This window comes from Salvia splendens, chromosome 14 (assembly GCF_004379255.2).
Source record: "Salvia splendens isolate huo1 chromosome 14, SspV2, whole genome shotgun sequence".
Taxonomy (NCBI): domain Eukaryota; kingdom Viridiplantae; phylum Streptophyta; class Magnoliopsida; order Lamiales; family Lamiaceae; genus Salvia; species Salvia splendens.
This window is the reverse complement of record NC_056045.1, coordinates 9,574,250-9,601,039: the sequence shown is the minus strand read 5'-3', so window position 1 is coordinate 9,601,039 and position 26,790 is coordinate 9,574,250. Positions and strand designations below refer to the sequence as shown.

Below are 26,790 nucleotides of genomic sequence, written 5' to 3'. Positions count from 1 at the left end.
CCGGGTGTTTTGAGCAGAGAGGCGGGGTCTAGAGAGAAGACCCGGCCGGGTGTTTCTCCACTTACGGATCACCCTGCCGGGTGTTTTATACGGGTAACCGTTTGATTCTAATTTTCATTCCGAGTATAAAAGGCTATTTCACACATTTTGAGCGGGATCTTCCGAAAACTTCCCAAAACTGCAAGATCAAGAGAGAATAAAAGAAGAAGAGGACACTTCCCAACATCAATTCAATCTTAGGGAGTTCTTGTATCCATTTCCATCATGTTTTCCTTTGTTTCTTTTATATTTTGTGTTGTTGGTATGAATAGCTAAACTTTTATTAGGGATGTAGTGAAGTTGTATGAATCTATGGGGTGAACTTTGAATTATGTTTATCTATCTCTTGTGCGGTTTTGTTGATTGTTGGTCTCTTATTATCCAATTGCTTAGTGCCAATTTGATACATCATGCCTAATTATAGCCACTGAGAAATGCTTGATTAGATTGTTTGATAATCAACAACTACAAGTGTTTTATGTGATCGAGAGATGCATAGCTAGAGAGAGGGCATGGGTCCGTAGAATTAGGGAGTCGGATTTGAAGTGTTGAGATGAGACTCCATCATTAAAGTCCGATCAACGTGTTAGATGCACCCGAGAGGGGGTCTATCCAATTGTCCCGACCTTCCTAACCATGCATGAGTCCTCATAGATGAGCATAATCCCTAGGTGACACCATTGATCCATATCAGCGGATCCATATCCCTACTTTTCCTATTTTGTGTGAAAACCTTTCTGTATTTGCTTTATTTGGTTATTTAGTTTAAATAGTGTTAATTGTCATCTTTAGATAACAAAAACCAAAACCCTTTCATTAGTCTAAATATTGTTTGAAATTGCATCATAGTATTCATTCGAGCACTTAGTCTTCGAGGATCGATAATTTCAACTTGCCACGTGCTACATAACTCGTACACTTGCGGGTGACGCATTTGATTGCTAAATTAGCATGAGTCAACGGTTGCTCAATTTGTGGAGAAGGTGCATTGGGAGTTGAAGATAACCATTTCTGTGGGAAAGGCGAAGCGTGCAATGGCACGTGCGAGAAGGCTGATCGAGGGTGATACAATCAAGCAGTACAAGAGGCTGCATGATTATAGGGCAGAGACTTTGAGGACAAATCTAGGGAGCACCGTTGTTCTAGCAACTAGGCGCCTGTCGGATGGTTCAATGGAATCTACATAGCTTATGAAGCTTGTAAAACTTCCTTCAAGCAGCACTGCAGGCGCATCATAGGATTGGATGGTTGCCACCTCAAAGGACAAGGGAAGGGCATACTGCTCACTGCCATTGCATTGGACCCGAACAATCAGATCTTTCCCGTCGCATATGGTGTTGTAGCCATTGAGAACACTGATACTTGGAGCTGGTTTTTGAATTTGTTGGTAAAGGATTTGGAAATCAAGGATTCGAGCAAGTGGATATTCATCTCTGACAGACAGAAGGTACAAATGTAAATTGTAAATTCTAGTCAGTTAACTATTAGCTAATGTTTTTTCTTCATCATGGGTAGGGCATTATCAATGCCGTCCGAAGCTGCTGCCGTAATGCCGAACACCACTTCTGTGTGTGGCATATGCACAACAACTTCAAGAAGGTTTTCCCGTCTCCTAAGCTGAAAGACAAAATTTGGGAAGCAGCCCGTGCAACAAACGTATACGCCTTCGACAAGGTCATGGATGAGGTGAAAGATCTGAACATGGCTGCTCACACGTGGCTGACCGCGCACACTGCGAAGGAGAGTTGGAGTCGAGCTTTCTTTGGTTTTGAGGCTAAGTGTGACATTCCAGTCAACAACATTTCAGAATGTTACAACAGAGTCAGCTTGTTTGCACGGGAGAAGCCCTTGCATAGCATGCTGGAATGTATTCGCATGTATTTGATGGACAGGTTCACCTCCCGGCGGAAGATGGCGGCGAAGTTGGAGGATTGTGTCGGGCCCAAGATAAGGAAGAAACTTGAGAAAATAAAGGAAAAGATTGGAGATTGTATGGTGACAGAGGCTGGTGAATGGGTGTATCAGGTGAACACCAAATTCAATGAGCAGTTCGTGGTCGATATACGGGATCAGAGTTGCAGCTGTAGGCGTTGGATGTTAACCGGGTTACCGTGCCAACACACAATTGCTGCTATTGAGATGACGGTCGAGGATGTGGACTCCTTTGTAGCTAAATGCTACTCAACGAAGACTTTGCAATTGGTGTATGCGCATATCATCTACCCGGTATATGGACCAGATATGTGGCCGAGGACCCCCCATCCCGATATCGTTCCACCAGACTTTACGTGTTTACCCAGTAAATAAAGGAAAAGATTGGAGATTGTATGGTGAGAGAGGCTGGTGAATGGGTGTATCAGGTGAACACCAAATTCAATGAGCAGTTCGTGGTTGATATACGGGATCAGAATTGCAGCTGTAGGTGTTGGATGTTGACCGAGTTACCGTGGCAACACGCAATTGCTGCTATTGAGATGACGATCGAGGATGTGGACTCCTTTGTAGGTAAATGCCACTCAATGGAGACTTTGCAATTGGTGTATGCGCTTATCATCTACCCGGTACATGGACCAGATATGTGGCCGAGGACCCCCCATCCCGATATCATTCCACCAGACTTTACGCGATTGCCCGGACGTCCGAATGGAGCAAGGCAAAAAACGGCTGAAGAACTATCTGAAAGAAGCAAAGCCAAAACAAAGGCAACAAAGATAGTCCGTCGAGTTGTCACAGTCCGAGATAAGGAGGATGGTGGCCAGAGAATGTTGAGGAAGGGACTGATGTCGGAGTACAAGTGTCGGCTTTGTGGTGAAAAAGGACACAACAAAAGGAGATGTCCCAAGGCATTCAATTGGGAAAACCAAAAGGTATAACTTCTTTTTTGAACTATTTTCATTTAACTGTAAACCATAAACATTGACACTTCTTTTCTAAACTATTTGTAGGGCCAACGGTTAGGAGGAAGCGTAATTGTGATGAAGAACAACCAACTTGTGTTGTGTAGGTTTTTATGCTCCTACGTTCAAGACGTCTACCCCTTGAGCCGATCAATTTAGAGATAGAAGCTGCCAATAGAAGAAGAGCAAGAGCTCAACCTCTAGTTGAGCCAATGGAAAATCCACATGGAAACAACGGAGGCCCACCTCCACCTCCTCCGAATCAAGATCAAATCATTATACAACTGCAACAAGAAATGGTGGAGATGAGAAGGGAAAGAGAGTAGGAAAGGAGGCGAGAGGCACCGGTTAGAGATGCATTTAGGAACGTCAATATCCTAATTCCACCGTATGATACAAGGGTGAATGCTAACACTTTTGAGTTGAAGACGAGATTGATTCAATTTGTGGAGCAACGTGTTTTCTCGGGAAGGCCCACGGAGGATCCTAATATGCACTTAGCTAAATTATTGGATATTGCCAATACAACTAAGCTTAATGGGGTTCCCGACGATACAATCTAGCTTAGGCTATTCCCATTCTAATTGTCGGGATATGCTAGAGATTGGTTTGATAACCTTGAGTCGGGCTCGGTTACAAGTTGGGACGACTTAGCCACAAGTTTTTGGATCGGTTCTTCCCTCTAAGCTCCACTCTCAACCTTCAAGCGGATATCTTCCACTTTAAAATGAAGGGTCAAGAGTCTATGTTCGAGGCTTGGGAGAGATTCAACACCTTGTTAAAGAAATGCCCCAACCATGGACTATCTCCGGGCCATCAAGTGAGCCTCTTCTACAATGGATGTTCGGATTTTATCAAAAGTCAATTAGACTTTGGCTCGGGAGGATCATTCTTGGACAAGGAGGTCGATGAGTGCAAGAAGATGCTTCAAAGGCTTGCCTATACTAGCAAGGGTTGGAGCTCGGGCCGAGATAGTTCAATGCCGGTAGCTTCGGTTGTGAATTCAGATGCATTCAATCTTCTCAACCAACAAGTGATGTTGTTGAATCAAAAGGTGGATGACCTTAATTTGGGGGTGGCACATATGGGAGAGCCTTTACATACCATGGAAGATGTCAATTATGTGCATCAAGGAGGGAATCAAAGGAACTACTCCAACTATCGCCCTAACAATGGGGGTGGTAATTATCAAGGCTATCGCGCACCATTCAATGCACATCCAAACCTTGCTTATGGCAATCCTAACAATGTTATCCAACCACCTCCACCTCCACCTCCTTGTTTTCCTACATCTAGTGGGCCAACAAGTGGGGTCGCTAATATTCCCACCTCTTCTAAATCTTCAGGTGATGATGTTACCCATGAGCTTCTAAAAGCTCTCATGGAGAAGACCGATGGGATCATGACACACTCTACTATGAGGAATGATAAAGTTGAGACATCGGTAGTGGAGGTCAATACAAGATTGGGGGCCTTAGAGCACCAAGTAAGTCAAATTTCCCAAGCCGTCTGGCAAATACATCAACCGGGGCAATTTCCAAGTACTACAATTCCAAACCCGGAGGATTGCAAGGCTATCTACTTGAGGAGTGGGACTAGCTATGAGAGGCCTCCTATGCCCGAGGTGGAAGCTAAGGAAGTGCCAGAATAGGAGATAGAGGTGGAGTCACCTAATATACCATCCGAGGTTCAATCCGAGACAATTGTTCTACCTAAGCTAGAGGAAGTCAAAATTCCTTTCCCTCAAGTGGTGCAGAAGAAGAAGTTAGATGAGAAGTTTGCAAAATTCCTTGAGATCTTTAAGAGGGTGCACCTCAATATTCCTCTTATTGAGGCTCTCCAACAAATGCCCGGCTATCTCAAGTTTTTGAAGGAGATTATGTCCAAGAAGAAGAAGTTGGTTGATTATGAAACTGTGAGCTTGACCGAGAATTGTAGTGTAGTCATCCAACAAAAGATGCCGGCAAAGATGAAGGATCCGGGGAGCTTCAATATTTCTTGTGTGATCGGGAATGATAGGCAAACCAAGGCCTTATGTGATTTGGGGGCAAGCATAAATCTCATGCCCCTAAGTTTCTTCCGGAAATTGAAATTTGGTGTCTTGAAGCCGACCACCATCACCCTTCAAATGGCGGATAAATCCATCAAGTTCCCTAATGGAGTCCTCGAGAATGTCTTAGTGAGGGTGAATGATTTTATCTTCCCCGTGGACTTTGTTGTCTTGGATATGAAGGAAGATCCAAATGTCCCTCTCATCCTTGGAAGACCCTTCCTTGCAACCGGGAAAGCACTAATTGATGTCACTAAGGGAGAACTCACCCTTAAGCATGGAAACAAGACGGCCATCCTCTCTATGTTGGACAAGATGAAACGACATGAAATGGAAGAATCCAAGAGAGTGGAAGAGGTGCCCTTGAAAGTTGAAGATTGCAAGATGATACAAGTGACACATGAGAAAGCTAAGGATGATGAGGTTGAGAAACTTTTGGAGGGGATATCTATCCCCAAATGGTTGTTTACACTTGAGAATGAACAAGGTGTGGGGGAGAAAAAGAAGAAGGTGGCCAAATTGGCAAATGGAGGATCTAAAAGAAGTGTTGTTGGGAAAGATGCGAAGCCCAATTGGTGGAAGAAGCGGCTATACAAGCTCTATTTGACCGCTAAAGCAAAGACGGCCCCCGATGATATTATCCGAGTGAGATTGGAAAATAAGTGCTAAACTTGAAGACCGTCGGGCAAACGACGTTAAACAATTGCGCTATGAGGGAGACAACCCCTAGTAGGTACAATTTTATTTGAGTCAATGTTTTTTTTTGTTTTTTTAGTGTGTTGGAACAGGAAAATAGGTTTTGATGGGTGAAAAACGGCGTGAAAGAAAAAAATGGGTTGGAGTCCAGAGAAGAAACCCGGCCGAGTGTTTTCCATATCACAAAAAACCCGGTATGGTGTTTTAAAGAAGCAGTCGGGGTCCAGAATGAAAACCCGGCCGGGTGTTTTCCACTTTACAAATCACCCGGTCAGGTGTTTTGAACATTCATATATACACCTACACTCAGAACACCCGACTGAAAAACCCGGCGCCCCTTTCTCGCAAAACCCTCGCCTCCACAAACCGATTTTCCTGTGGTTTCCTCTCAATTCCTCCCTTCCAATCTCACTTCTACACTCTAATCTCTCTTCTCTCTTTCTTCTACACATTTTGACCGATTAATCGGTGAATTTTGGTGAGCACAAGGCAAAACCTAATTTTTAATTTCCACTTCAATTAAACCCCAAAGGTATGAATTTTTCCCTCTTATCTTCTTGACCCATGGATTATTGTTGACTGTTGTGGGGTTTTGAGGATTAGTTTGAATTTGTTGTAGAATTGCTAGAATTGGGTGAGAATTCATGAGTTGCTTGCATAATGTGAAGTTGGATGTGTTGATAGTTTGCCTTTGTTGAACATTTGAGCTTATTTGTTTCATGTTGATGAAGAGTGCATTTGTGGAAAGATAAATCATGGGAAGAATGGTGTAGTTGTGTGTAATTTTGGTTTGAATTGTTGATACTTGTGATTTATTGGACTTTGGGAGAGAATTTGGCTGCAAGCATGAGGATTAATGATGAATTTGTACATCTTTTGAGCTTAAATTGTGATGTTGTGCTTGGTTTCTTTTGTTATATGATTTGATTGTTGGTATATAAGCACATGATGGGGGTGATGCTTACACTTAGTTGTACTCCATATGCTACCTTGTGAATATTGATTCAAATGGCAAGTTTTTGGTTACACTATAAGATAATGCTTTGCATTTGTAGGTACAGTGATGGTCCTTACAGCAGCTGGATGTTCGGTCAATCTAAGAACTGCAGAGGAGCGGGCCACTTGGAAGGTCCTGGCCAAACAAGATTATAAGGTTGCGAAGCAACCTTGTCGGGCCCTTCTACACAACCTAGGCTTACTTCAGTACTTTGTTGAGCTGTGCAACGTGGGGGAACTTAATAGGATGTTCACGATAGAGATCGTTTCCCACCACCGTTTGACTCTGGAGTTCTTGACCACGTTGGTGGTGGTGATGCGGGGGAGAGCTATTGTGGCCATCAAGTTCCGCCTAAGGAACACGGAATATGAGCTACCAATGGGGGAGTTAAAGGAGATCTATGGGATTACATCGGATGAATCTGATATGCCAAGGGAGTTCAAGAATGGGAGATTCTGGAACGACATCGCCTTGGAGACTGAGAGGTTCAAGGCCGCTCGGGCCAAGAGCTCTATGATCCGGAATCCAGTTCTCCGCTTGATAAAAAAGGCTTGCAACAACCATCCCTTCGCGCGGACTGAAACAGGAAGTGTCCAAAAAGATGAACTATTCTTGCTATGGTGCCTCGTACATGGACGGTCGATGAACATGGTCCACTACATTGTGAAGAACATGGAGCAGGCATCAAAGAGGAGCTCGGGTACTATATGTTGCGGTGTTGTGGTGGGCTCCATTGCGCGCCACTTGAGCATGAACACAAGGGGATTTGAGCCAGATCTAGGGTCCACGGTTATGGATATTGAAGCACTCCGATGATCACATGATCTTGGAGTAGAGTATAGGGGCCGATCCTTTTTCTTGCAAAGGTTGAAAGATCACTTCCCTCTTCCGAACCCCGTCAACACGTACATCAACGGGCTCGTGGATAAGAGAAATTGGCAGATGAACTCCCCAATCCACCAAGCCATCACAGCCCGATATCCAAACAGGAGATTTGATCAGGTTGATCCGGATGAGTATGAAGAATTTGATCGTGTGGAGTTTCCTGAGGCTCCCGAGTTGATGATAGGGCATGCGGGTGAGGATGAAGATGAAGATGAGGATGAAGAGATTCTGCCACGTGGTGATGATGGAGCCAGGACAAGCACTCGGAGGATACGAAACTGCCAAGAGCGAGAAGATGAGGACTACGGCTCGATCAATGAGAGAATGGCACGGATGGAGCTTCGCCAGGAGGAATATTGGGCCCGGAATGAATCGCGGTTGAACCAATTTGAGACTAACTGGACCCAATTCACTGAAATCAACAATGCGCAATGGGCCAACATCAACGCCCGATTCGATGAATTCTGTGGCCAGTGGCAGCATCCGCATCCTCCTCCGCAATGAAGGTCCATGGGAGATCCACTCTCTTTCAAACTTATCCTAGCTTTGCTTGGAATAAGTTTGGGTGGTGTCTAGTGGATTCCCTCTTTTACCTCTCTCTCTCTTTCTCATACTCTTTATTTATGTTGCCATGTTTCCTTGTTCCACTAGTTTTTGTGTTTTTGTTTTCTTTTTAGTTTTGTTTTTCTTGTTTTCTTTTGTGTTGAATAATTTCCCTTGGGTAGGATGATAGTGGGGTGAAAAAAAATGGAAGTTTGAACGAGTGTGAGACATGTTGGAGGAGTTGCCAATGATGATTTTGTGCAAAAATTTTCAAATTTTCGAAAACCTTGTTGATATGGCTGAGTAACATGTGACTTTTCATTTCAAATTGCCTAAAGTGAATTGCATGGTGCCTTGTCTTTTGCCAAAATGACCTTGTGAGAATTGAGCCTATATTGTTCGTAAATGTGTGTTTTATCTCAAGCATGTCACATGTTTCCAGAATTTGCTCGCGATCTCCTTGAGTCTATATAGTGGTTATAGAGATAAGGGAGAATGTTAGGCCATCCTTGTTAGCCATATCTTACTTTTACCCGTTACGGTGTTAATAATCCTTGCTAGCCCACTTTGAGCCAATGAACCTTTTTCTTTGACAAACCAAAGGGTTGGATTTATTGTGTGCTTTTATGAAAAATCAAAAGGAAATGGAAGTTTGAAGGGGAATTAGTAAATGAAATAGAAGCTTATTGAGGTAGAAAAGCATGAAAAAAATAAGAAAAAAAAGGAAAAAAAAAGAAAAGAAAAGAAAAATGAAAGTGAGAAATAGTGAATAATTGGCTTCTATTGAAAAAGGTGTCTTGAAGGTTGAAAAAGAGGTGAAGAACAAAAGTGGAATGTTGATAGATGAGAAGAGTCGAGGCAAGCCTGGAACTATTTAAGATTGGGGAAGAAAGTTGGTGAAGTTGAACAAGTTAGTGTTGGGAATTAAAGTCACTTTAGCCAAAAATTACCTCACCTATCCAAAAAGCCTACATTACAACCTATAGAAAAGACCTTTCGGACCTTGGATCTTTAATCACACCGTAGTAGAGGAGAGTGTAGATTTCGAGCAAGCCTATGGTAAAATATGCATGCTTTGATGATTTGAGAGTTATGTCATGAGCTTATACACTTTGAAAGTGAGTGAAATTTCTAAAATGCACATTGCATTTTCTCCTTGTGAGGGCAAATTGGCAAGGTTGAGTACGTGATAGTAACTTGAGGCTATATTTCATACTACTTTACATGTGTACGAAGCCATTGATACTTGTTCTGTTTTATTTGTACTGAGGCAATGATGACACTCCACATTCCTACATGAGTTTGTAAGTCTTGCTTTTTTCTTCTTGTTCGAGGACAAACAAGTGTTTAAGTTTGGGGGAGTTGACACACTCATAGTTTAGGATGGTTTTAAAGGTGATTAACCCATGTTTTTGGTGAATTGAGGTGTTTATTATAGGTTTTCACCCATTTAGTCATCAAATAGATGAAGTAATGAGTTTGTTGGAGTTTTGAAGTGAAAACAGGTTAAAATGGGCAAAACGGAGCCAGCGAGGCTGACTCCAGAAAGAAGACCCGACCGAGTGTTTTCCATTGCACGGAAAACCCGGCCGGGTGTTTTGAGCAGAGAGGCGGGGTCTAGAGAGAAGACCCGGCCGGGTGTTTCTCCACTTACGGATCACCCTGCCGGGTGTTTTATACGGGTAACCGTTTGATTCTAATTTTCATTCCGAGTATAAAAGGCTATTTCACACATTTTGAGCGGGATCTTCCGAAAACTTCCCAAAACTGCAAGATCAAGAGAGAATAAAAGAAGAAGAGGACACTTCCCAACATCAATTCAATCTTAGGGAGTTCTTGTATCCATTTCCATCATGTTTTCCTTTGTTTCTTTTATATTTTGTGTTGTTGGTATGAATAGCTAAACTTTTATTAGGGATGTAGTGAAGTTGTATGAATCTATGGGGTGAACTTTGAATTATGTTTATCTATCTCTTGTGCGGTTTTGTTGATTGTTGGTCTCTTATTATCCAATTGCTTAGTGCCAATTTGATACATCATGCCTAATTAAAGCCACTGAGAAATGCTTGATTAGATTGTTTGATAATCAACAACTCCAAGTGTTTTATGTGATCGAGAGATGCATAGCTAGAGAGAGGGCCTGGGTCCGTAGAATTAGGGAGTTGGATTTGAAGTGTTGGGAGGAGACTCCATCATTAAAGTCCGATCAACGTGTTAGATGCACCCGAGAGGGGGTCTATCCAATTGTCCCGACCTTCCTAACCATGCATGAGTCCTAATAGATGAGCATAACCCCTAGGTGACACCATTGATTCCTATCAACGGATCCATATCCCTATTTTTCCTATTTTGTGTGAAAATATTTCCGTATTTGCTTTATTTGGTTATTTAGTTTAAATAGTGTTAATTGTCATCTTTAGATAACAAAAATCAAAACCCTTTCATTAGTCTAAATAGTGTTTGAAATTGCATCATAGTATTCATTCTAGCACTTAGTCTTCGAGGATCGATAATTTCAACTTGCCACGTGCTACATAACTCGTACACTTGCGGGTGACGCTTTTGATTGCTAAATTAGCATGAGTCAACGGTTGCTCAATTTGTGGAGAAGGTGCATTGGGAGTTGAAGATAACCATTTCTGTGGGAAAGGAGAAGCGTGCAATGGCACGTGCGAGAAGGCTGATCGAGGGTGATACAATCAAGCAGTACAAGAGGCTGCATGATTATAGAGCAGAGACTTTGAGGACAAATCTAGGGAGCACCGTTGTTCTAGCAACTAGGCGTCTGTCGGATGGTTCAATGGAATCTACATAGTTTATGAAGCTTGTAAAACTTCCTTCAAGCTGCACTGCAGGCGCATCATAGGATTGGATGGTTGCCACCTCAAAGGACAAGAGAAGGGCATACTGCTCACTGCCATTGCATTGGACCCGAACGATCAGATCTTTCCCGTCGCATATGGTGTTATAGCCATTGAGAACACTGATACTTGGAGCTGGTTTTTGAATTTCTTGGTAAAGGATTTGGAAATCAAGGATTCGAGCAAGTGGACATTCATCTCTGACAGACAGAAGGTACAAATGTAAATTGTAAATTCTAGTCAGTTAACTATTAGCTATTGTTTTTTCTTCACTTCTGTGTGTGGCATATGCACAACAACTTCAGGAAGGTTTTCCCGTCTCCTAAGCTGAAAGACAAAATTTGGGAAGCAGCTCGTGCAACAAACGTATACGCCTTCGACAATGTCATGGATGAGGTGAAAGATCTAAACATGGCTGCACACATGTGGCTGACCGTGCACACTGCGAAAGAGAGTTGGAGTAGAGCTTTGTTCGGTTTTGAGGCTAAGTGTGACATTCTAGTCAACAATATTTCAGAATGTTACAACAGAGTCATCTTGTTTGCACGGGAGAAGCCCTTGTATAGCATGCTGGAATGTATTCGCATGTATTTGATGGTCAGGTTCACCTCCCGGTGGAAGATGGCTGCAAACTTGGAGGATTGTGTCGGGCCCAAGATAAGGAAGAAACTTGAGAAAATAAAGGAAAAGATTGGAGATTGTATGGTGAGAGAGGCTGGTGAATGGGTGTATCAGGTGAACACCAAATTCAATGAGCAGTTCGTGGTCGATATACGGGATCAGAGTTGCAGCTGTAGGCGTTGGATGTTAACCGGGTTACCGTGACAACACGCAATTGCTGCTATTGAGATGACGGTCGAGGATGTGTACTCCTTTGTAGCTAAATGCTACTCAACGAAGACTTTGCAATTGGTGTATGCGCCTATCATCTACCCGGTACATGGACCAGATACGTGGCCGAGGACCCCCCATCCCCGATATCGTTCCACCAGACTTTACGCGATTGCCCGGTAAATAAAGGAAAAGATTGGAGATTGTATGGTGAGAGAGGCCGGTGAATGGGTGTATCAGGTGAACACCAAATTCAATGAGCAGTTCGTGGTTGATATACGGGATCAGAGTTGCAGCTGTAGGCGTTGGATGTTGACCGAGTTACCGTGGCAACACGCAATTGCTGCTATTGAGATGACGACCGAGGATGTGGACTCCTTTATAGCTAAATGCCACTCAACGGAGACTTTGCAATTGGTGTATGCGCCTATCATCTACCCGGTACATGGACCAGATATGTGGCCGAGGACCCCCAATCCCGATATCATTCCACTAGACATTACGTGATTGCCCGGACGTCCGAAGGGAGCAAGGCAAAAACGGCTGAAAAACTATCTGAAAGAAGCAAAGCCAAAACAAAGGCAACAAAGATAGTCCGTCGAGTTGTCACAGTCCGAGATAAGGAGGATGGTGGCCAGAGAATGTTGAGGAAGGGACTGATGTCGGAGTACAAGTGTCGGCTTTGTGGTGAAAAAGGACACTACAAAAGGCGATGTCCCAAGGCATTCAATTGGGAAAACCGAAAGGTATAACTTCTTTTTTGAACTATTTTCATTTAACTGTAAACCATAAACATTGACACTTCTTTTCTAAACTATTTGTAGGGCCAACGGTTAGGAAGAAGCGTAATCGTGATGAAGAACAACCGACTTGTACGTTGTGCCACCAACCCGGCCACAATAGGGCAACTTGTTCAAGTGCGGTTACAGATATGTTTGCAGAACCCGGCTCCTCAAATGTTGCAGCCTCCTCTGTCCCCCCGAACTCCTCTGTCCCTCCGAAGAAGTAAACACCTTGATGGAAGGGTGTTTGATGTTGGCATGTTGTGTAACAAATACAATGCATACTTGCTTATTTTTGTGGTTTGATGGTTTTTGGGTGTTGTTGGTGTTAAGGTAGATGCAGTACCTTATGACAATATTTCTTTGTGGATGTAATTCGACACTATATGTGGTGGTGTTTGAGTTTTGTTGGTGTTAGGATTGATGTTAGGATACATTACCTTATGACAATGTCTTTTTGATCGTCTAAATGTACAGGACCAATTCGAAGTAGAAAATGAATATGAAGGACCACTTTTATATTGTATTTTGTTGTCCATTTAATGGTTCAATTTGATGTCAGTTTATTGACATAGTCGACGAAGAAACAACCACATACGAAGAAGCAATCACATAATGTATGAAACCAACATCAACTACAAAATTTATAGCTTGTAAGTCTGCAATGAGTGTGCTTAAATGTTCAGGACCAAATGGAAGTAAATAATTTATATGAAGGACTAATTTGTCTTGTATTTTAGGGTTGTCTAATTATTGAATCAGTTTGATTTCTGCCGATTTTTCTAAGAAGAATAAGAAGGATTCACTTCAAAATTCAAATAGGAACAAAAAATTAGGGTTTTCAAACACTCCATCAAACCATCAAATTACCTGAACATACAAATAAGTGTTACAACAACAACAAAACAAATACCAAAGCGCAAAACATTCACTAATTTCTAAATTTTATCCTTAATTTCGGTTAGATTCAATGCCAAATCTTCAAAATCGGCACCACCGAATGCGGTTGACGAAGAACAGGCTCGTGCTTCGACATCACGATTTGGCTCGCACCACGTGAAGAAACTGCATTCTTTCCTCTCACATACAAAGTAAAGCTTCCCCCTCGACGGTTTGCCTTGGCCGGTGACAATACGGAGAGCCGCCGTCTTCATACAGTAGCAGAAAGTGTTGCTAAATCGGAGGTCTCCGAAGTCACGAACGCAGTCGCTGTCGACGGCTGTACGTCGAACGCCCCATGTTCGAAGGTGTTTGGTTGTTGCAGGGATGGGGAAAAAAATTAGGGTTCGTGGGGGGAAGAAGGAGCGGGAAAAAGAAGAGAAGAATTTTTTTTTAAAATTAACTCCTATATAAGAGAGGAAAATTACAAATAAACTCCTATATTATAGATAAGAGGAAATTACAGGAAATTACAACGGATGTCAAGAGGGCTCGAACTCGGCACCTCATGCAATAATGTCTAAGCTCCTTGCCGCTAGGACAAAGGCTCTGGACAAAGAAGAGAAGAAATTTGAAATGAAATGAAGTGTTGGAGTTTCTTGATTATATTACCCAATTTTCAATTGTAATTCAACATTTAAAATGTAAAATCCGGAATTTTTTTTAAAAATTAGCTACAGTAATTAAAATCAGCTAATCGGGTCAAAATTGACCTAATTGACAGTTGACCGTCAAGAATTGACGAAAACCGTCAACAAATGATGTAAAAGATAGCATTTTCGTATGTTTTGGACTTGAATTTCAAAATGTGAATGTTCTGGACCAAAATCGTAAATCGGTCATATGTTTAGGACCGAATTAGTACTTTACTCTACATTTAGTGTAGATATATTGATGTATGGAGGTATGAATGGAAATCTATTACAACAATATACCTATCATGTAACTTGATTTTAATTCAAATAAAAATGAACGATGAGAATGAAGTACTCCCCCCGTCCCATATAAATAGTCCATATCCATTTATGACAACACTTTTCTTCTTCTCTTTTACTTTATTGTTAATGAATCCTACCATCCACTACACAATTTCAACTACTTTTTCTTCTTCCCTCTTACTTTACCAAATTATACATTAAAACCCGTGTCAACCCTAAAGGGCCTATTTCTATGGGACAGGGGAGTACTTTATTCCCTAATACTACATCTTTACAACTTACAAGCACCATAAATCGCAACGTGACAATATAACTTTATCCAACATAAGCTTCAAGAGTTTACACTTCTACTATAGTTCACATAGATGTATTAAAATATACTGTGTAAGACTCATCTATCAAGCTAAACAACGGCGATAGTATAAAGTTTCTTCTCACCCCTTTTGCAATGAAGCTAATCGGATGATACTTGCTTATTCCATCTTGCAATACAAAGCTTGACGCTTGTTGAAATTCGATATCTGATGCACCAGAGCGACATTTTAGTTTCACACTTGCTCCAGAATCACTTGAAAGCTCTCTATAGACAAAACAGCCTTTTGGGGTTTTGGACTCCAGCGATATCGTCCCATCCTTTCCGTCTAATCCAGCAACCAAACGGAATACAGACGCTTGTTTTTCCATGGATGAGGAATTAGACACCGAAAGACTCTTACCTTCCCCATTGTGCAGCACAAACTTACCTGGAAAATGAAACAATTCTAACATGACTGACTTGCCTATGAGGTCTATTGATGCTGGAGATCTTTCAGAATTCGAGTTCTTGACAACGAGTCTAAATGTAGCTCTGAGAGCAGCATCAGTCCCAACTTCAGGAGACTTTTCCATTTTAATAAGTTCATCAGATTCTGATACGACAAAGGTAGAATTCCTGAATTCTTGCGCGAGAGTAATGAGTTGAGAGTTGTAATCAGCAGGAACTGGAGTGATTGATTCTGAAAGTGAAGTACGTATTATTTTAATGTCCCAATCACCATTTGAAAATCCGGCAAGAAGGTAGGGGCCGTAGAGGAAAGCCTGAAGAGAAGCATAATTCGGCCTATCATCTGCAATAAGTGAACTTGTTGATTGCCTGGAAAGAGGAACATAGTGAAGATTTTAATTGAGAAACTAAAGAGCATACCTTGAATAGCCTCGGTTCTTAGGCTCAAAGGCAGGCGAAGTTCAATTTTGTCTCCAAGAAGCCAACTTTTACGGATGGACAAGAAATTACCTGCACGAATGAATGAAAAACAATCAGTTTTTCACTTTCTTTCCTCTCCCTTTCTATCATAATGGGAGAAATAAGAAACAATTTAGCAGACAGACCGATCAGCTCGAACACACATTAGAATAATGCTAATTACAAGCCAATTGGAATTTACCTGATGCTGGCACAGACAAATTTTGACCATTTAATGATGCCTCTGAGCCAGCTGAAGATGTCCACGAGGGAATCCTCAAGTTGAGTGTTGATGGTGTTACTTCTGCTTGCTGCATTACGCAGAATTCGGGAGGAGATTACAGAAATATCAATGGTTATGCATTGTTCCCAGAAAGAGCACAGAGAGAGCTGAAAATCTACTGACGGAATATGAATGGAGAAAAGCTGCTTATATTTCTCAACCAAGAAAGACAATTAAACCCCATGATGGACAAATATATGCACAAAAAGGAGTTTTAGGTATTAGTTCCATCTGCAAGCCCTGTGTAGAAGCCTCAGCTATACCTCCATATACAGAATTACTTTGTTTTGTCATTTTGAAGAGGAAACAAATTATAGCTTTGTGAAACCATTGTAGACTAGGCTACAATAAGATTTAACAACAGAATAAAGGACGAAACCAATAAGTAGCAGGCAAGTGATTGATTCATATACCGTCTTTGAAGATATAGAAACTGTTACTTCGAGCCTTTGATCCCACGAAACCACAGGTTCTACTCTTTGACTCAGTCTGACTTGGCCAGATCTCCAATAAAGTGTGCTAGGTATATATTGTATGATGTACAGTCCCTTTTCTTCTCCCGCCTCTTCAAAGTATATTGAGTCTCCTAATTTCGAGAATGATTCGATTCCTGTAAGTGAGAATAGAGAAAATTGGAGAAATAAACGACATGATCCTTAATCTGATATAATAACAGCTGAAAACACAAAATTCATTACGAGTTGAACAAGTCCTAGCAACTGAAATTTATTAAATTGCTAACAGCTTAACAATTTTGTCGACAAGTAAACATTTCTTTATTATAGTTTGGGATCATCCAGATAAATGCCCAACATGGATAATGGATGCCAGAAAAGTTATTTTTACCAGTCCCATAACAGCACCAGAAGGAATCGAACTTTGTTCCCCATCCATGGTAGCTTTGAGCCTTGGACCCACCAGGATGTAAGGGATACATGTAGATCATAACTCCAGGATCTTTGCCTCTTTGGATGCCTAAGACACCATTTGTCAGGGCCTTTTCATAATAATCTGCATATACAACTTTTTTGGTCCACATAAAGAGGTGACGAGAAACCTATGGAGGCAAAGAGAAAAAACCAAGATCATTGATCATATCAAACAATACTCGACAACTTGTGACACCAATTTAGAAAGTAAATGGTTTTATTCAGGTGTCTAAAATATATAGCACATATAGTATGCCGTGGTGAATCTACTGCCTTAGGGAAAAAAACAATGATACAAAACACACCTTCAGCATGTTATAAGTTGTACAAGATTCTTGATTCTCAGTTTTGAGTGTGTTGGCCAATCGTTTTGGATCAGACCTACAAACTAAATTAAGTCATACCACACATAACAAGAGAATAAACAATATTACTAGGTGTGATCAAAATAACCAGAAGAATGATTTTTAACACTGGTTACCTTTAGAATTATTAAATGAAAATAAATTCCTGGAAAGCTTAAGTTTTACCAAAATTCATCAGCTGATGTTCCTCCTGTAGCATAGCTGTGAGATGAGTTGACAATATCCATGAAGTACATTCCTATTTCCTGAAAGACATGTAGACAACAAGTTATCTTTATGTTACCAAAAGTAAACTTACAGTGATGACTTTAGGTATCAGCAGGAAAGGAGTTCCATCAACAGGAAACAAAGGTATTGACTTTTTGATGTTCACAGAACACCATAACACGGCATGAATCTGATCTTCAACGTATGACCCCTCATGGCATGTAGAATATCTACTTTCAATATTTTAGACACAACACAAGTTTGTGCTTTCTGTGTTGAGCATTTATGAAAATCATTTCTATATCCTAATAACTGATCTGATGATGATTTCCCTACACCGAATAATTCAGTTAACACGCAGGAGAGTACGCGCAATACAATAGACGAGGCAAATTGACTCCTAACTTAAGTACCTATTAGAAATCGGCCACTCACCCCTTAAAAGGACTTATATGGCCTTATAAGGGGGAGGGTTATCCATACTTATATAGAGGAGCTAGGATCATCACCAAGTCGATGTGGGACAAGAATTAAGAGTTTCAACAGTACCCATCAACATTGCTAGTAAATCCAATGTGGAATCACACAATTGAATTGACCCCCCTTGAGAAACAAATTCCACGGATGGCTCACACCCTAGGGAGCCTTCACAGTGACCCAGGTAGGCCAGTATGGCTTGGTTCTTCTTGCCGAGCAGCCCTCTCCCCAGCCCTCTTTCATACCCCATCTAGATCCGGCAGGTCAGACCAAATTGTTTGAGTAAAAGAGAACAAACACCACTGGAAAAAATGAAATTTTGAAACACTGTTTTAAAGTGATTGTATTTTGTTCAACTTTTACCCTTTCAGTGCTACGATGTAAGTTTTCCTTTGCCCATGCACACTTATAGCCAGATTCTACTGAAGAAGGGCATTCCACTTTCTTTATCACTACATCAAAGTGGGATGAGATATATGTTGTGCGCATGCCCTTTTGACCATGAACTCAGTTCCCAATCACTTGCAACTCAATAAGACACTACAGTCTTACCTTATAAAGTGGGTCGCCAGTAATTTCATATCGCCTTTGAGACCCAACAACAATCGGAATATGTGTATTGGAATGGAAGCCAGATATATCATCAGCCTGCCAATGGATGTTACTAATCAGTTTAAAAGCAACACGACCCAATGACCAAGGTAAAACAATGAAAATTAAGGTGTAAGACATGAGATTCAGACTGATGCATCTGTTCACAATCTCCTTTCTAAGACAAGCCAAGTCATTAGCCTATCTGGAACAAGACTGGTTTGATATTCCCAACAGGTTGAAATATCTCTCTCTGAAACCATGTATGATAAAAGAAGAGTATTTACCTTCATTGCTAGCAATCCCAGAAAGCATGGTTTGTCAAACAGGTGAGCTAATGCTAAATGTTTTTGGTCACCCTGCAAATTCATATTTTTTTTTATCAAGGCAGGTTGCCTAAACATATTACAAAAATAATTCTTACTAGAATTATTGCAACATAATTCAGTTCTTCTTTGACTTATCCATTTTTTACACATAAAAATAACCATACACATTCCTGTGTTAATATTCTTTCAGTGAATTGAATCACAATAAGAACACGATCAAATTGTCCCGTATGAACAGAATCATCATTGAGCTTCTTGTTACTTCCAGTACAATCATGTTAAACTGGAAGATTGTATTGCTCCTTCATATACTATATCTTTGGTTTTATACTTTTTTTTTATTGCAAATACTACCAAATGAGTTAGGTATTCATTAAATATTTACTTCTAAATAATAAAAGAGAAGCTGATAATTTTTTGAGTGAAACAGTTTAGATTTCCATGTGATGAATTCTTACTGATATTGAGTATAGCCTGTAAAGAACATCATTCATGCCACCCGTTTCTTCGTTTAGTGATAACCAGTGCCTTTCAATAGTGTACTCTTTTATTACTTGTTGCACACGGTTGTAGAAGTAATCAACCATCCATTTCATCATTTGTAATGCTTGGGCGCTATCAGCCATTGTGTACTGATCCAATAGACCGGCCAATATCTGCAAAAACCTTGAGAGAATAAGATCTGGAGCCACATTACAGAACATTAACATTGCACATAGAAGCTTGTACCTTGTGGATTGTATAATATGGAGCCCAAACTTCTTGCAGAGTTTCGAATCGGTCAAACAACTCAGATGGAAAAGCCGAGAGATAACCTGTTCCAATCTTATTTTGGCAGTCTGATAGAGCAGAAACCACTGAGGACATTTTTTTCCGAAGATCGCCATTATGTGTGCTAGCCCACATTAGGGCAGAGGCACTCAAATAATGTCCTTCAATAAGTAAAAAGAGTAAGTCTCCTACATCGAAAATTTTCGAAAGCCTAAAAACTAGAGGCCATGCACTATTTCATGTCAACAATAGCTATTAATTTTAGAAATCAATTTATTCATTAGTAAATACTGTGTCTTGTAATGTCAGATCAGACTGCAGAGGGTAAAGCATACAATTAATAACACGAATTTCATGCATAACTTAGATGCTTACTCAATTTCACAATTCTCATAAATGGTAGTAAAATCAAATAAAGACACCAATGATGATGCTTACTCAATTTCACAATTCTCATAAATGGTAGTAAAATCAAATAAAGACACCAATGATGATGGTTACACAAAGATCCCAAAAAAATTAAATTGTATCATAGGAAGAAATATGGAATGAAAACCATATGATTCATTTCCTTGATCTCAAACATATATTCATAATAAACCTAAACCACCTCATTTCATGTATACTAAAGAGAAGAAACACAGTATCAACTCTAAATATGCTTCCAAATTTGTGCATTGCAATAAGCAAAACATCCAAATATCTCACATAAATCGAAACCAACAACACACCAAGTCAAACTTGCAGCTAAATGAAACCAACCTACAAAATGGCCCCTGAGCTCGACATCTGGAGCCTCCCAACCACCGTATGATTTGCCAGGAGCCTCTAAACCCGCAGTCCTCCGAAAACTCCACACCAGTCTGTCAACATCCAGCATCAACAAATACTCCAAATTAGTCTGCTGAGCCACACCATGAATCGATTTAGGCTCCAATCTGACATCATGTAACGAAATTTCCCTAAAAAATCCACCTCCGTTCCCCCTCCCCCTCTCACCACCGCCATTCTTCATTCTCGTATACACTGCATTCCAGCTAATCTCACCGCCGTCTAAAAGCATTTTCCTCGGAATCAAGTCCGACCACGTTTGATCATCGGTGGGAATCAAATGTAAATCAGCAACATTCTGTTTCTCCCGTGACGAATTGCTCGATAAAAACCGTTGATAGCGAGCAGTGTGTGATAACACACCGCTGTTAGTGCAGAGCTTATGGCTCAGAGCCAAACCGAAAAACAGAGAAAATACAATCAGACCTCGCAACATTTTCACAAATTCAGCAATAAATTAAACCTGCACACCACAATAAATCATAGCGGAAAATGATTAATTAGAGGGGAAATACAGCAGAACGTCTTCTGCCGGAAGATGAATAAGAGCTACCACTAACACTCAAATCCAGTGATCAAATGGAAGCTTAACTAAATGGATATAAAGTCAAACATCGAGATGTGATACTGCTAAATATCAGGAAAAAAAATATTCGCTTACATATGAAAATCGCAATACCAACGATTACCGGCGACAGAGAAGCCAAAGAGAAATTAGCGCGTGTGTTGAAAAGTCGTTAGCGACTGCTTAGTGACAAAACAGCTGAGTATTCCCTATATATATATATAACCTGTTTTAGTTTCCTTGTTTATTTCAGGTGATTTTTCGTTATAGATAAAGTCATAAAACTTTTTTTTTATTTCAGCTGATTTTAACTTTTAGTGCCACTCGTTAATCGTTATAGATAGTCATAAAACTTTTTTAACAGTCCTGAACTATGGATTAATATTAATTTTGGTCTATAATGTTTAAAACATCATTTTAGGTTCTTTAATTTCAATTTAATACTGTTTAAATTATATTTTTACTATTTATAATTTTTTAAGTGAAAATACTCTAAAAGCCATGAAGGACATTTCAGTCAATTTACTATTTCTTCTTCATTTAATATAGAAAGAACAATTTTTTGTCTATGAACTATAAGTTAGTATCAATTTCGGTTCGTAAAATTTAAAAATATATTCTGAAGTCTTTTATTGGATTTAATATCTTCTGAACTATTTTTCACTATTTGGAATTTGGATGTATTTTTTGGGCAAAACTAGTCCTTGAAGGACATTTCAGTTTATTTTATATGTGCACATATGCTATAGTTTCATAAACTGAACGATTTCGTGCAACGCAGTTTGAAAGATCTTGGTTGATTCCTCGTTAGTGCTAAAAGGGTCAATAATAGATAGGGATGACAGCATTTGAACCTGTGACATTTTGTACCCATAATAGACGTGCCACCACCATCCCTTCAATTGTTTATTCTTAAATAATCTTAAATTTTTTGTATAAATTTAAGATAAAATTAGGAAAACAACATAAATAGACAAGTGAGAATGCATAGGAAAACAACACAAATATACTAGAGTAAAAGTTTATATAAAATGGAAAACCATAATTTCACACAAAGGCAGAGGCGCCAGCCATCTGCGCTACACTATTGTGAAAAAAAGTAAATATGAATGGTTAATATGAATGATTTGAGTCTAACAAGATTTAGTTGAAGAAATTTAGACACGTGAATTTACACTATAGAAAGAGAAAAAGGTTAAAAATGTGAATATGAGTATTCACTATTGATTAATGTTCAATCTATTCTCATGAAACTTTAGAGAAATAGAATTTATTTCAACTCATCCCTAAATCAATAATTTATCAAGAATGTATATTGAAGTAGACTGTGTAAGATTCATCCATAAGGCTAAGTAAAGGAGAAAGAAGGAAATTCCTGTTCATCCCTTTTGCCACAAAACTAATAGGATGATACTCATTGAATCCATTTCTAAGAGTGAAGCTTGCAGCCTCTTTGAATCCATCATCATCTGATGATGATCCTGAGCTGATGCAGCTGAGCTTGATGCTGCTCTTGTCACTACCGCTGCATACGTAGCAGCCTTTCCGATCCTCAGACTCCATCGACACGCTTGCATCCTTCCCATCGAGCCCCTTAACTAGGCGAAAAACCTCTCCATCGGCCTCAGCTGAGTGGGATACTACTCCTAGGGGCTTCCCGTCTCCATGATGCGCGACGGCCGAGCCAGGGAGATCAAACGGCTCTAGCACGACCGACTTGTCAATAGCATCCCACGGCCCTGTGGGGTCTTCATGAGCATCCGCGTCTTTTAAAATGAGGCGAAAAGTTGAGCTCACAGCAGCGTCTGTCCCTGCCTCAGGCACGCTCGCCATCTTTAACGTGTTGTTTGTGTTTGAGACGAAGAGTATCGCTGCCTCGGGTCCTTGGGACAGAGATATCAGCTGAGAGTTGTACTTGGATGATGGGAGTGGAGTTAGCCACTCTGAAAATGTAGTGGCTGATTTTGCATTGATGTCCCAGTCTCTCTGAGTGAGGCCGGCAAGGAGGTAGGGGCCGTAGAATATTGCCTGAAGCGACGCGTATTCTTGCCTGTCATCTAAATACCACCAAGAATCCTTGTTAGCAATGACATAATGGTGGATGTCAAAACTATGGTTGGTGTGTATATTTGTGTATACCTTTGATTGCCTCCGTCCGAAGACTTATGGGAAGTTCGATAGTAATACTATCGCCGTGACTCCAGCTTCTCGAGACTGATAGGAAACTGCCTGCATTCAGCAATGAAAAAGAAAAAAATTGCTTTAGTTGTTAAGTATATAGCTGTTGGAGCCTAAATGAACCTCACCAGGAGATGGTAGGGGCAGATTTTGGCCGTTGAGTGTCGCCTTTGCGCCTTTAGTATATGTCCAGAGAGGTATTCTGAAGTTCAAAGTAGATGTCCCGCTTGCTGTTTGCTGCAAAAACAAGTGAAATGAGGCCTGGTTTTTCAGTCGAAATTCGACTAACAATGCAACGTTTTCTTGCCTACGTTCCTTGTCATCAGAAACGTTGACGTAGGGGTGAGATATGGTTACCTCTTTTGACGAGGTGAACGTAAATGAGATCTGAAGGCGTGGGTCCCACGAAGCGATTTGCTCTACTTGCTGGTTCAGGATGATGTTTCCAGATTTCCAGTTTAGAGAGCTACTAATGTATTGTATTATGTAAAGAGTTGGAGTGTTTCCACCCTCCTCAAAGTATATTGAATCTCCCAGTTTTGAGAATGATTCAATTCCTATTGCCAGGAAAGAACATGATGAAAAGTTGGTAAAATACATCAAGCTTCACATCACAAGAAAAGGTTTTTGTACCTGTGCCGTAGCAGCACCAGAAAGAGTCGAATTTCGTTCCCCACTTGTGGTAGGAGTGGGCCTTGGAAGTACCAGGGCCTAAGGGCAGCATGTAGATCATGACACCAGGCTCAGTCCCTCTTTGGATGCTCAACACACCGTTTGTTAGAGCCCGCTCGTAGTAATCTGTGTACGCCATCTCCTTTGTCCATCTGAACAGGTTCCGCGAAACCTGAACATTCCCACAATCACCATTTACTCACCTATATACATCACACCACTAAATAGAGAACACACCTTCAGCATGTTATACGTCGTGCAAGATTCCTCATTCTCCGTCTGCAACGTGCCAGCTAGACGCTTCGGATCAGACCTACATAGAATCGGATCAGGCTGTTTGTCATCTTAGTTAGGGACACAATAAAGGAGCATTCAATCTACGGTACTTGGATTTCTGATTTCCGTACCAGAACTCTGACACAGACGTTCCTCCCGTGGCGTATGTATGAGAGGAGTTGACAGTATCCATGAAGAATGTTCCTATTTCCTGACAGACACTAGTTATTGAAAACCTCACTGTTTTTTAAGGTACAATACAATAGCGTTGTGTCCAAATTTTGTGTAATACTACCTTGTATAACGGATCGCCTGTGAGTTCATACCGCATTTGAGATCCAACAACCACCGGAATGTGAGTGTTGGCATGAAAACCGGACAAGCTATCGGCCTAAATAGATAACAAGACTGAAAAATTAAAGCATCAAGAACATGATGACTAAACATACACATTAATCATAAAAATGGATTGTTACCTTAATAGCTAGCATTCCTAGAAAGCATGGCTTATCAAACAGATGGCCTAATGTCAAGTGCTTCTGATCACCCTGCAAAACACCATAACCCGAAAATGAATGTTTCCCGTGTACACACACGATCCTTTACAAAAGTGAATTAAGCTAACCGTGATGCTGTACAATCTGTAAAGAGCGTCGTTCATGCCTCCAGTTTCTTCATTCAACGATGTCCAGTGCCTCTCGATCGTGTACTTGGCTATCACGTTCTGCACACGGTTGTAGAAGTAATCCACCATCCATATACTCATCTTCAATGCTTGTTCGTTTCCTGCCAAACTGTACTGATCCAAAAGCCCTGCCAATATCTACCAAATTCTCATCTATCAATCTCAATTACACAACACTTTGCAAAACTCAAAACACGAAACTCGCACAAGACAAGTAGAGATGACGCCAGACCTTGTGGATGGTGTAATAGGGCGCCCAAACGGGCTTTATCGCCTCAAAACGGTCAAAAAACTCCGAGGGGAAAGCTGAAAGATAGCCGGTTCCCATCTTCTGCTGACATGCTGATAGAGCTGAAACTACCGCATTCATCTTCTGTTTGAGGCTCTCGTTGTGCGTACTCGCCCACATTTGCGCACACGCGCTCAAATAGTGCCCTTCAATCAATCAATCAATTCCTTATATACATATTATTGATATTCAAATCAAGCAAAACAGATTACTCTGTTTATGAATGAGGCCTACCGACAAAGTGGCCGCGAAGCTCCATGTCCGGGGACTCCCAGCCGCCATAGGGGCTGCCGGGAGCATCCAACGCTGCAGTCTTGCGAAAGCTCCATACGAGCCTATCGACATCCAAGATGAGCAAGTAGTCTAGATTAGTCTGCTGAGCCCTCCCATGCATGGATTTCGGGTCCAATCTGACATCATGCAACGACACCTCACTCAGCAGGCCTGTGGCTCCCCCCGAGTTCTTGATTTTCCGATACACGACGCCCCAGCTGTGCTCGTCCTCCTCCTGCAGCATCTTCCTCGGAAACAAGCTCGACCACACGGAATCATCCGTGGGCGTGACATGGTGCGAGAGCATCTCGTGCTTCCACGTCTCGTTCTTCGAAGTCAGCAGTTGGTATCTCAGAGTGTGAGATTGTGTTGGAATGTTGGTGCACTCTTTGCACAAAATGTATCCACATATTTGCAAGATCAACAACACTTCAAGAAGAATTAAATAAATCTTCATTTCCTATTTTCATGTAGTGTGAAGTGAGGATCAAAGATCTATGGATAAAATGAGCAAATTCAACAAGAAATGAAATCCATAGCCATAGAAGCAAAGCAATGACTAGAAATAAAGATTAATGCACACCTACAACATATAAAGATATTTATTATACATACTTATTAAAGTGAAACAAGTGGTACGAGATTAATACCGTGAAGCAACTCTACTTGCAATCTTATGCATAATTTGAGAGAGGTGGAATTGCTCTATAAGAATCAACGGATGGGATGTCATTTTCTTCAAGGGTATATTTTACAATAATCAGCCATGAATTCTTTGAAATAAATTCTCATCTATTCTGAACTTGTACGTTTCTCAACTAATATTTATTTTTTATATTATATCCTTTGAGTTATGGTTTCACTCGAAGAAATCCCAATGTGATTTGAGACTAGGGTTGTTTTGATAGACTTATTAAAGTCCAACTTGTTTATCACAAATATAAAGTGTTTTGGTGACATTCTAGATATGGTACATCATGAATTGCTTTCAAACTTTCATAAATTATCGAAAATAAGGTTCTATTCTCATACTGTCAATAATATGAGAACTGAGAACCATATCAGTTTACTTTATTAATATTGGTTGACATAAAAAAACATATTCATTGTATATTTATTATCAGTTCGTTGAATTATGAATATCATTAGAGCATCCACAACCGTGCTCTTGCCAGCGGCACGGTTGTGGGCCCGGGCGGTACTATTCATGCCTGCTCTCTGGCAAGAGCACAACACCCACAACTGTGCTCTTCCGCAAGGACGAGCACAATTAATATAAAATTCAATTACACAAAAACATTTTCATAATACTAAAATTCATTAAAAAAACCACAATAAAAATAACAAATTACAAATAAAATAAAAAGACATAATTAAAATCCTAAAAAT

The 26,790-nt window shown here is 40.6% G+C and overlaps 4 protein-coding genes across 4 annotated transcripts; 2 read left to right on the top strand and 2 right to left on the bottom strand.

The window, feature by feature from the left end:
* The first annotated feature begins 3,663 nt into the window (after window positions 1-3,663).
* Window positions 3,664-4,587, top strand: LOC121764155. The gene has a single exon (XM_042160216.1). The coding sequence runs from the start codon at window positions 3,664-3,666 to the stop codon at window positions 4,585-4,587; it is 924 nt and encodes a 307-aa protein (XP_042016150.1).
* A 195-nt stretch (window positions 4,588-4,782) lies between these two features.
* Window positions 4,783-5,655, top strand: LOC121764153. Its single transcript, XM_042160215.1, has one exon. The coding sequence runs from the start codon at window positions 4,783-4,785 to the stop codon at window positions 5,653-5,655; it is 873 nt and encodes a 290-aa protein (XP_042016149.1).
* Window positions 5,656-14,748: 9,093 nt separating this feature from the next.
* LOC121765746 lies at window positions 14,749-21,237 on the bottom strand. Its single transcript, XM_042161957.1, has 13 exons — window positions 21,125-21,237; window positions 20,395-20,926; window positions 19,591-19,793; window positions 19,320-19,517; window positions 18,820-18,891; window positions 18,494-18,589; window positions 17,423-17,502; window positions 17,198-17,273; window positions 16,810-17,020; window positions 16,377-16,573; window positions 15,883-15,991; window positions 15,642-15,731; window positions 14,749-15,564 (listed from the first exon to the last, which is right to left on the bottom strand). The coding sequence occupies exons 2-13, from the start codon at window positions 20,897-20,899 to the stop codon at window positions 14,816-14,818; spliced, it is 2,586 nt and encodes an 861-aa protein (XP_042017891.1). The 5' UTR covers window positions 20,900-20,926; window positions 21,125-21,237; the 3' UTR covers window positions 14,749-14,815.
* Window positions 21,238-22,223: 986 nt separating this feature from the next.
* LOC121763260 lies at window positions 22,224-26,191 on the bottom strand. The gene is made up of 13 exons (XM_042159236.1): window positions 26,052-26,191; window positions 25,363-25,861; window positions 25,072-25,274; window positions 24,780-24,977; window positions 24,631-24,702; window positions 24,450-24,545; window positions 24,286-24,365; window positions 24,116-24,191; window positions 23,840-24,050; window positions 23,564-23,763; window positions 23,335-23,443; window positions 23,168-23,257; window positions 22,224-23,085 (listed from the first exon to the last, which is right to left on the bottom strand). Exons 2-13 carry the CDS (start codon window positions 25,856-25,858, stop codon window positions 22,331-22,333), a joined length of 2,586 nt encoding a protein of 861 aa, XP_042015170.1. The 5' UTR covers window positions 25,859-25,861; window positions 26,052-26,191; the 3' UTR covers window positions 22,224-22,330.
* Between the last annotated feature and the right edge of the window lie 599 nt (window positions 26,192-26,790).